The 10,629-nt window shown below is 41.7% G+C and overlaps 2 protein-coding genes across 3 annotated transcripts; one reads left to right on the forward strand and one right to left on the reverse strand.

Annotated features, from left to right (window-relative positions):
* The first annotated feature begins 3,122 nt into the window (after window positions 1–3,122).
* junba (JunB proto-oncogene, AP-1 transcription factor subunit a) lies at window positions 3,123–5,106 on the forward strand. 2 transcript variants are annotated; one of them, XM_068589380.1, is made up of 2 exons: window positions 3,123–3,602; window positions 3,834–5,106. In XM_068589380.1, exon 2 carries the CDS (start codon window positions 3,872–3,874, stop codon window positions 4,778–4,780), a length of 909 nt encoding a protein of 302 aa, XP_068445481.1. In that variant the 5' UTR covers window positions 3,123–3,602; window positions 3,834–3,871; the 3' UTR covers window positions 4,781–5,106. The 2 variants fall into 2 exon arrangements, with proteins under 2 accessions (XP_068445481.1, XP_068445480.1); XM_068589379.1 differs by having other exon boundaries at window positions 3,123–5,106.
* A 1,140-nt stretch (window positions 5,107–6,246) lies between these two features.
* prdx2 (peroxiredoxin 2) lies at window positions 6,247–9,982 on the reverse strand. The gene is made up of 6 exons (XM_068589381.1): window positions 9,861–9,982; window positions 8,840–8,961; window positions 8,578–8,731; window positions 7,876–7,998; window positions 6,884–7,014; window positions 6,247–6,634 (listed from the first exon to the last, which is right to left on the reverse strand). Exons 2-6 carry the CDS (start codon window positions 8,940–8,942, stop codon window positions 6,552–6,554), a joined length of 594 nt encoding a protein of 197 aa, XP_068445482.1. The 5' UTR covers window positions 8,943–8,961; window positions 9,861–9,982; the 3' UTR covers window positions 6,247–6,551.
* Window positions 9,983–10,629: the final 647 nt, after the last annotated feature.

Below are 10,629 nucleotides of genomic sequence, written 5' to 3' on the forward strand. Positions count from 1 at the left end.
TAAAGTGAGTGAAGGACAAACCAAATTTCATTTTTTCTTGGTCTCACGAAGATTACATGAAGTATTTGAGCAATTACAGACAACCCTACTTTTGGAAATACAAATCATTATCTTGATTGATTTATCTCCAATTTCTTTGTGAATTCATCACCCTTAATGATTTTGCAATTCAACTCACTGTGTGGTTAAAGCAGCTCGGTCAGCAGTCCCGGCTGGTTCAAGATCATTGAATTCTCAGTAAAAAATGTATTTGGGAAGCATGATTCATAACTGAAAGAGACCAAATGTGTTGTTGACATTTAGAATTTCTTATAAATGATACACGTGTACAGTACAATGTGACATATACAGTTATTTCCGATCACATATGCTTTTGTGGACTATTACCACCCACAGTTACTTCCCTCTCCAGGGCACAGCCAGCAGGCATCATGTGGTGCGCAGCCAATGAGAACAGAAAGGTGTCTTTAAATGGTTCAGCCACAGGCGCCGTCTGTTCCATCGTAGGTGAGTGCACCTATACGCTTCTCTGTTGCTTTCATGTTTGTCGTATTTCTGCTGCTGCTTTTGTTCTTTACTGCCATGCTGTCGATGTGAATCACACCAACACTCAAAGAAAGTGACAGAATTGCATGTATGAGGTGTTTGAACTGTGCGCCTGTGAATTCTGGTGCACAGCCGCATGAAATGATGTGCATGTGAGCAAGAAATTGTTCAGAGCTTCAGAGCCAATTAAGGGTCTCAAGTAAAAAAGTCCCATGAATAACTATATATATAAACATGCATATAAACACCTATATATGCATGTATATATATATATATATATATATATATATATATATATATATATATATATATATATATATATATATATAGTTAAATTTATAAAGTTTGTTAATTAAGGCTTGAGATTGTCAGTATGCATTTTCAGAGGAAAAGAAAAACATGTATAATATATTAATCTTCTTAAATATTTCTAAGAATCTTCCTTGTCACAAACCACATGCGATACAAGGTCAGTTTTGTGACTATTGCAACGTTTAGTGAAGTGGATGAGGTCACTCTGAAACTGGAACTGACCACTAAGTGATACTTCACTCCGTTTCCCTGAAACTACTTCTGTTTCTCTGTTTCCCCTGACGTTTCTTCTCACTGACAACGGCACATCAGACCACTAATTCAGTGGGAGGAGCTTAGTTCAAACTGACCGCCACGTAACATCTGACCAAACTGCAACATTCAATTCCCACAAACTGAGGGAGAGCACAGGATGCGGCTGATGTTGCTTCAGATATTCAAAAATAATTGTCTTAATGCAGCATGTCTGGTGAAGACTAAGTGGTACACCGGATTTCTCACTTGAGGTAAGGATGAGTATTGGTGAAAAGGTTCAAAGGTCAACGTGGTCTTATTACATGAACGAAACCCAATTCAAAAATAAGAGTTTGATCTCATATTCAATATTGAATGAGACTGTTACAGGTATCCTTAATATACACATTAAAGTACTGCTCAGCCAGGAAATGCTCGTATAATCTCTTCTGTAGCTCTGCATGGGGCTTTGTCAAGTCAGAGCAAAATAACCCAGGTGATATCATTATGATTCTCTCAGCATTGAGTTTTTCATCATCTATGTCTGACTTGAGTTTGTTAGAAGTTAATTTTGAAGGCATGGTGAGAGGGGGGGGGAATTTCACTCGTATAAAAGTCTGGATATCTCAGTTTATTTAATCCACCGACCAAGACTCCCCTAAATTTATGGTAATGCAATACCAACATGCTGTGGTGCACCTTTAAAGCCCAAACAAACATTAACTCAGCAGAAGAAACTGTACAATGTCTGTCAAATTTAACCACAACAATCCCACTATGAGTCCAAAAATCAAGTAATTACCTAATTTATAGCAGACTGGCAGAGGACTCTGGGAAAAACACAATTGAAAATAGTTACAATTTCCCTGTTTTACACAGTGCAACTTTGTGATACTCCCGTTATCTCCAAACTGTTCAATGTTACGTCTGAAACTGGTCCGAGTTAGTGAGGACATGTATGACTTTGCATTTTAGGTGAACTATTACTTGAATGTTATATAGAAACAAATTGAAGTAATAACAACATTTTCTTCTCTAAAATCAATATATTAAAAAATGAAAAGGTGCTGTCATGATGAGAAAAACACTCAAACACACATGTGACCTGAGGATAGGTGGCAAATTGAACTACTCGACGTTATGAATGTGCGTGGGCGCAAGGCCCTCTGGGAAGTGATTCAGAGGTCATTACCATATAGAGAAGACAAAGACGTCTTTCTATCAAACAGGTGTTCAGTCCAGAGGACACGACTGTCCTCGATCATGTCTATATGCTGACTCGGTGATGTCTTTTAAAAAAACTTTACTACTGGGGGGGACTGTACAGCCCTTTGTGACCTCTTTGTCTGTGAAATGTGCTCTATAAATAAAATTATTATTATTATTATTATTATTATTATGTCTTTAAGGCTCCGTCATTTGTTTATGCTTCCTTGAGTCCGATTAAGTTCATGCACTTAATAAAAACAGTGCAGTCGAGGAGGATGGGAAGAAAAAAACACTGGCTGGAGTCAGCTCCAATTGCTATAAGTGTTCAATTTTTAATGATAGACAACAACTTCCTTCTTGCTACAATATGAATTATGTGTTTTGGTGAGCAACTCACTCTTTCCATCGATGAGTAGTAGCACTGCAAGCCATTTTTTAAATTATCTTTAAATCTAGTTATTTTTTTCTTTCACATTAATTCTGTCTGATAACCTGAGCACATGCCTTCCTTTGCCAGACACACATTATCCTTGATGCATTTTTGAAGACATCACGCCCAAGAGTTTACGCCACCTACCCGTCCTCTCCCTGCCTGCCTGCGGGGGGAAGCAGACAGCAGCGCGCCTCCTCCGCCTCCCACATCCCGGAGCGCTGGAAGCGCGCCAACATGGGATTGGCTTCCCGCTCCTGTCAGGGAGGAACTGGTGCGCCAGGACACCCAAATATGGACCGTCCGATATCAGTTTGGATTGCATGACTCAGCATCAGACTATATATCCTTCCCGCTGGGGTTTGTTGTTTAGAGTGAAAGGCAGAGCGGTTGTTGGGAGTGTTTTGGGTGCCCCAATAGACCTCCAGTTGGAAAAGGCTGCTTGTGTTTTTGGATGACTTTGAGCTGTGAGACGCATTCAAACTGACTCGGTAATAAAGAGTAAGGAGTGTGGATGTGCACCAGCACCTATTTTATGCGCGTTCACCCGGCTTGAGTTTCCCTCACGGCGAACAGGCGTCGTCTGTTTACAGACCTTGATCCTGGCAACGACGTCAGCAAGTGTGTCTGACTTCCCGGAGGCGGGGACCACAGCGCTGACAGCCAATCAGGAGGCTGGTTAGAACGCACGAGGTGCCGGACGATATAAGTACAGTGGAGTGCGTCTGCCGCTTGTCAGTACAGAGGAAACAGAAGAACAGCTCAGTTTCATAGCAGAAAAGACTTTCCTACACACGAGTGGAATCAAAACATCCGAATTAGTCACTGGACTCCGCTTTGAATCCAACTAAAGGCACAAATCGACGACTTGGTACAGTACAGTTCCACTATTTTGGAAGTTTTGCTCTGTTTTTGATAGCTTTGGTCTTCAGTATAATAATACAGCGGGACTTTGTGCTGGAGATTGAGTCAATTGGGACACTAAAGCCACGCAGCATCTTTGCGGCGCACTCTTGTATTTGACTTGTATTTTGAAATATGTCCACAATAATGGAACAACCTTTTTATGACGACTCGTTTCTCTCTGCTTATGGCCATCCAGGCGCAGCCCTGCCAGACTACAAGCTGCTAAAGCAGAATATGAACTTGAACTTCTCCGATTCATATCGAAACTCAAACTTCAAGCCACAGCACCTGCGTGCCGATAGTGATTTCTATTCGGCCGGGCAGGTGGACGTGGGCTCATTGAAGCTCGCCTCTCCGGAACTGGAGCGACTGATCATCCAGAACAGCAACGGGGTCATCACTACGACGCCGACACCTGCTCAGTTCCTCTACAACCGCGGGATCACAGAGGAGCAGGAAGGCTTCGCTGAAGGTTTTGTTAAAGCGCTGGACGACCTCCACAAGATGAACCACATGGCTCCTCCAAACGTGTCCATCGGTGGCGTTGCCTGCGGCGTCCCCGGTGGGGTTGTCTGCTCGGCTCCAGCCTCGGTGTTTGGCTCATCCATGCAGCACGAAGCGCTTGAGTACACCACCCTGAGCAGCTGCTCCACGAACCCCGGTCTGTCATCTGCGGCCAGCTATCCCTCCACCACTATTAGCTACCTGCCGCACCACCAGTACCACCAGCATCCCCAGGCCATTGCGCACGGGTCTCACCATTTCCAGCACTCTCTAGCCGGTGTGGGCATCCACTCGCAGCGGTTCGGCGGGTTGAAAGAGGAGCCCCAGACGGTCCCAGACATGCAGAGCAGCGACGCGTCTCCGCCGATGTCCCCCATCGACTTGGAGAACCAGGACCGCATGAAAGCGGAGCGCAAGCGGCTGAGGAACCGGCTCGCAGCGTCAAAGTGTCGGAGGCGCAAACTGGAGCGCATCTCTCGTCTGGAAGACAAGGTGAAAATTCTGAAAACGGACAACGTCGGACTGTCAAACACGGCGTCGGTGCTGCGGGACCAGGTGGCTCAACTCAAACAGAAAGTCATGACACATGTGAGCAGTGGCTGCCAGCTCATGTTGGCGCCCAAAGTGAAGTCTTATTGAAGAAACAATGCACTTTAAAAAAAACAAAAAAACACTGGACACGAACTGCACTGACAACACAATGGACATTGACTTTATACATTGTCTGTACGAGAGAACTGGACCAATGTGGTTTCTACGGCAGCAGAAATCATACAAGACTAAAACACTTAGGGCATTTTTTAATACGTTTTGAAAAGTGTCGTCTTGGCTTTGCCTGTTTACATTTTACTTTAATTGCGATCTGTGATACATTCTTATGTAAGTTATTTGTGTTCGTCGGGCTGAGCCTGACGAGCTTGTGTTTTTTACTTGTACAGTATATATTTAAGTAAATGAAATTATGAAACGAAGACATGTGTTGTTTCTTCCAGACGTTATTGAAAAGGATGTCACCTCTTAGGGTTATTACGGTAATTCTCGTTAACATGACCACAATATTGTCAGCGATATTTTGTCAGCAGTTAGGGTTTGCTTGACGTTGGAAACGTCCCAGCGTAGGATTGTTTGCCAATTGACGTACATACGTCAGTCCATATATGGCCAATTTTGCTTTCAAACGTCACACCATGAAAAGGTTTCCGGGAACTCCCTCCTACATTGCCCGTCAGAAACACTGCACTGTCCCCTTTCGCACCGCAATGTGTGTGCGTGCGTGCGTCCGTGCGCGTAAATGAAGAGGCTCGTCGGTGAGTGGTTTATTTGAGTTAAGGGAGTTTCCCTATACCGCTTTCAATTTCCCAAAACAAGTCGTGAGAACACTAGCTGAGGAAAAAAAAAAGTTTGAACAAAAAAAAGTTCCAGCCAAACAAGCTTTCTATTTGATGATTAAGGACTTGTTTGAAATTACTATTGACATTAACACAAGTGTTAGAAATACATCTTGGGTGAGTAGGTCACCAATTACATTTGGCACAAACGCAGCAATTACCCAATAATTGACAATGTATAAAACTGATGCAAAAATCAGGATTAGTCCATCCGAAGACTAATATAATCCAAATATTACTTAAAGACACAAAATAACACATTGGATGTCTTCCAAGAGTAGTGCAATAAAAAAAAAAAATTTAAATCTAAAAAAAAACAAGCAGCATTGAACTGAAAAGATTTTAGGATACATACAGATGACTTCTAGAAGTGGAGCTAGGACCGTGTGTTTACACCAGTTAGACAATCCAATCTTTCCCAATGAGCTACAGCGCCATTTGGCAACATAAGGTTGTTGAGCCGAGTCAAACTCAGTAACTCCAACATTAACCAACACTTCCCCGCCTTGTGACATACTCCGATCCTCAGCCAGACTCAGAGCCTAAGACTGATTCACCGACTTAATCCCAAAAATGTCTGTTGGCATAATTCTTCCAAGTTAATCACCAAACTAGGAGGCACCCTGAACATATCTAGGAATAACTATGGCACCATCTAGAGGGCACAAGTGAAACAACATTCACAACATAACATGTCTGTCAGACAAAGCACACAAGTCACTATTTACCCACTGTTTTAATAAAGATGGTAGCAAATCATTAAATTACAGCAAGGTAAATATCAATACTTTTCTGAAAATGGAACAAAACATAGTTTCAGTGCTTGAGAATATGAGGTTGCCCCATCAATTGTACAGCGGACGTACAAAGAAAAGATTTGCAACTAAAGATTTATCTAACCAGTTTAGAAATTGTTGGGTTTAATACATTAGATTGGACGCCATTAGATACTGCTTAACTGAAACGCCTCTCATCTGAAGGCAAGTGCTACGGATAGGAAGTCAGCCAGAAGAGCTTCACATTTACTGCTTGGAGAAGAATTCTTTGCTCTTCACGACGTCGGGGATGATGGTGTCGCTACCAGGTTTCCAGCCAGCAGGGCACACTGTGTGGGGAAAGAGTAGGAACAAAGTTCAGCACAAGGCGTAAGGGACAGTGAACTTTACTTACCCTGAGAACAAAGTACATGTGTGAATACCCCAGAGGGTAAACTACAAATTCAAGGCTTTGTCCAGTCAAACTCATTAAAACCTGTTTTCCTAACTATGTACATGAAAAGTATATAAAATATTTTTATTGTTTTTAATTATCTGAAGCCAAAACACACAGAAGTGTTTACAGGTATTTTACTTACCCTCTCCATATTTGTCAGTGTGCTTGAAGGCCTGGACAAGGCGCAGAGTTTCATCCACAGAGCGACCCACAGGCAAGTCATTGATGGTGATCTGCCTCAGGATGCCCTTGTCGTCAATCACAAATAGACCCCTGAAAGGCACAAATTAAGATTTAAATTTGCGAAACAAACATTTCTGATCATTGATAACTTGTGTCCCAAGATGCACAACCCCTGCCTAAGATAGCATACTGGCCAAGTAAGATATGCATGTTATTTTTGTGTATACGGGTAGTGTTAAGGAACTGTTTCACGATCCCAGAACAATCATTACATTTACGTTCTTCAGTCTCTCCACATGCTTAAAAAAGGGACAGCTGTTATGTTTTAAAAAGGTGTTGTATGAAGTACTCATCCCGAGTAAGTAGAAGGCATCTCCTTAAGGTTTAAGAGATAGACATGAGTAGCATCACTAAGGTTTAAAGCAATGTACTAATGTTGATGGGGCAGCAGCAAAACATTTTACCACCTAAGAGAAAAGACTTAGAAAAATTAAATAAATAAAATTCAATATCAGCTTAACCGTGTACAATATTTTTAGAGATTTCGATGGCATAGTTTGTTTGCATTATTGTGACTTTGGTTAATTGGAACTAACCTTTAACCCCCAGAAGTTGCACAATCAAATTAAGCGATCAAGGCAACGAAAAACCAGCAACTCCCTTATTACTGTTTTTGGCAATGGAGTCCTACAGCTTTGGAAAAAGCTTAGATGAATATAATGGCTTCAGTTTCCTGTAGGAACGGGTTGTGGGACAGCAAGGTAAACCAGTGAAACTATTCCTAACATAGTGTGCACTTAAAGTATTCATGACATTTTTTAGATGAGCCTTTCTTTTAGGTAACATATGTTTTTGTAGCAGCCTCAGCAGTATATAGCTTTGTTCTCATGCAGGGGCTACTGGCCTCTCACTTAAAATGTATTACAAAAGACACATGCAGTTTTTCCTGACCTGTACGCAATGCCGTCGTCCTCCTTGAGCACACCATAGTCTTTGGAGATAGTCTTGGTGAGGTCTGCCAAAAGGGGGATTTTCATGGGACCCAGACCTCCCTGCTTCCTTGGTGTGTTGACCCTGTTGGGAATTTTGACAACATAAATGGCAAGTCGAAAACAAATTTATGGGCCATCAAATTGACAAGACAGTTCTACCCTCACTTCTGATATACTGTACTTAAAAACATGTCAAAGTCTAACTTGAATCTAGACCTCATGCAGAGACCGTTACCACAGAACTTATCAAGGACAAGCAGAGCAGAGCAGCGACAGGAGATAAGCAGTGCTGCTTCAGATCAGCCCAAAACAGTTTTTCAGAGTTATAAGAATTTGACCATTCACATTGTCCTGCTATGTCATTTAATTATCTGACCAAATGTATGGCTTCTTTCCATGTATAGCTTCCAGTGTACACAAGCCTTAAAAGTAGGTCAAGGTGAGACATAGTTCACTCAACAGAAGCCGCAGCTTTTACTTAATGGAATGCTTGCGTTTCCCGTCCAATAGCTTTTTTCTTTGTGTTAATGTTTACAATACTTTTTCCCCTTTAAAAAAATAAATAATAATAAATTTAAAAAAAGTAGTACTTTACAGTCACAGGTCAATCTTGTTGTTTACTTTGCATACAAAAGGATAACAGTACAACTCTTTTTCTCACCATGCCAAGTGACTGAAGTGAGAGTCTACAGAGCAGCCGATCACCTCACAATTAAGTTTGCGGAACTCCTCTGCCCTGTCGCTGAAAGCCACAATCTCAGTGGGACACACAAAAGTGAAGTCCAGTGGGTAGAAGAAGAAGATGACATACTTCCCTGAAGAGCACAGGAGGACATATGCATCGATACGGATCAATCCATTATAGAGAGGACATGTCAAATGTAACAAAACAACTTTGTGTTTGTGAAATAAACCCAAATTACCTTTGTAATCTGACAGTTTGATGTCCTTGAACTGTCCGTCCACTACAGCTGTGCCTTTGAAGTCTGGGGCAGGCTTGCCAATCTGAGCATTTCCAGATGACATGGTGATGATAGCAAAATGACTGGAGGGAGATAATGCACATAGAAATTATTAATGCTCATAGAAAAGCTTAAAAACTGATAGGCTTCGCGGCTCTTGTGGCAGCTGGTGCACAGCTCTAAAGCTGGTTTAGTTAGAAAAACCGTGTAAAGTCACATGCAAGTCATGTTACAGGCCCGCGGGGAACAATAGCCGATCAAGAAGGTTATGTAACCATGATACCTTAAAAAGAATATTAAGTCGACACATGTTTATGTCTGGGAGACATGATTTAATAAAAAGGTGTCCTCGTGATTTTTTTAATTTTTTTAATTAAGCTTTAATCTTCGCAATTGTATAGAAAAGCAGGATGTAAATAGTTTCCACACTAAAGAAAGAATTGATCCAACCAGGCCTTCACAGCAGCCATGAGGTAGTTACTTCTTTCAATAGCTAAAAACTTTGACGTACAATCAATAATGTGTGCGTGCAAAGAAAACTCCGCATTTTGCTGGCCTCGTCATGATTATGAACCAGACAAAAGCTAACAATCCTTTGTCAGCGTACAGAGAGACACGGCATTAGTAAACACGGCCCGGTCAAAGTTCAGCTCTGTAGGTCAAATCTTTACAACACAACGTCGCCGCTTAAAGGAGGTAGCATGAGGTAAAAGATCCGGAAAGTAAAACCAGTCTCTCACGCCTGCTGCTGCCCCGGGACAAAGAAAGAGGCAGAAACCGGCCCAGATACTTAAGGAGGAGGCGAGTCACTGACTTGCACTGCCTGGCTAGCTTAACGTTAGCTCGACGTAGTAAACTGGTTCCTTTGTTGCCTCTCTGCTGCGAAACAAGCAGCCGCTGCTCCGCTCGAGCTCAGCAGACACCCAAAGGTGAACCTCTGACATTTGGACGTCTAACAAACGCACATTTAAAAAAAACTCACCTGTCTTTAAAGGAAGCCGAGGAGAAGTTTGCAGAGTGGTAGTCTGCTGCTGGCAGGAGGAGAGCACTCAGGAGGGAAGGGACGGTTAAGTGCAAGAAGTGGGCAGGGCCAGTTTAGGTTCCCGGAAGTGAAGATGATTTATTTCAAAGTAAAAGTTGAGATTATCGCGTGTATTCTGTGTCGTTGTGAGGACAGGTGAACCAAATTACTTGATTGGAAAGACATTCGTCGCATACATTCACTTCATGTATATACAATGTCAAATTCGGGACAGTGTATTTATTTATATGCTGTCAGAATAAGTCCATGGTAGTCTACTTCCTACTTTAGCTCCTCAACATTTCAATTGAAAACATTGCACTTTTTGATATAAAAGAAAATATTATATGTAAATTGAACATATTCTGATCATTTGTCTCGCCCTAAAATCCATTTAGATGCTTTTCTAGCTATTTCACCTCACTTGATTACATTTGCCTGGATCCAGAGTTTACCTGTATAAAGTATGAATTGTTAGATTTTTACTGTTTACACATGAAAGACAAACTACATAATACATGTAAAAATTGATTAGTAGACTGTCTGTACTCTTTTCCTTCCAGTTCTTTCTCAGTGAAAAAGGGCTTGTCTTTAGTTTAGGTTATGACCACCCTTGTGTCGGATATAATGTCCACACACATGGCTATTTTCCAACGCACTCTTCCCCAAGACAGGTAAGGTGTAACATTTTGTTTTACAGTAAGTTGCTTGGCAATGTCTACCAATTCAT

The sequence above is a fragment of the Clinocottus analis genome, unplaced genomic scaffold (assembly GCF_023055335.1).
Source record: "Clinocottus analis isolate CAN_PGR_092001 unplaced genomic scaffold, fCliAna1.0.p SCAF_22, whole genome shotgun sequence".
In the NCBI taxonomy this organism is placed as follows: Eukaryota; Metazoa; Chordata; class Actinopteri; order Perciformes; family Cottidae; genus Clinocottus; species Clinocottus analis.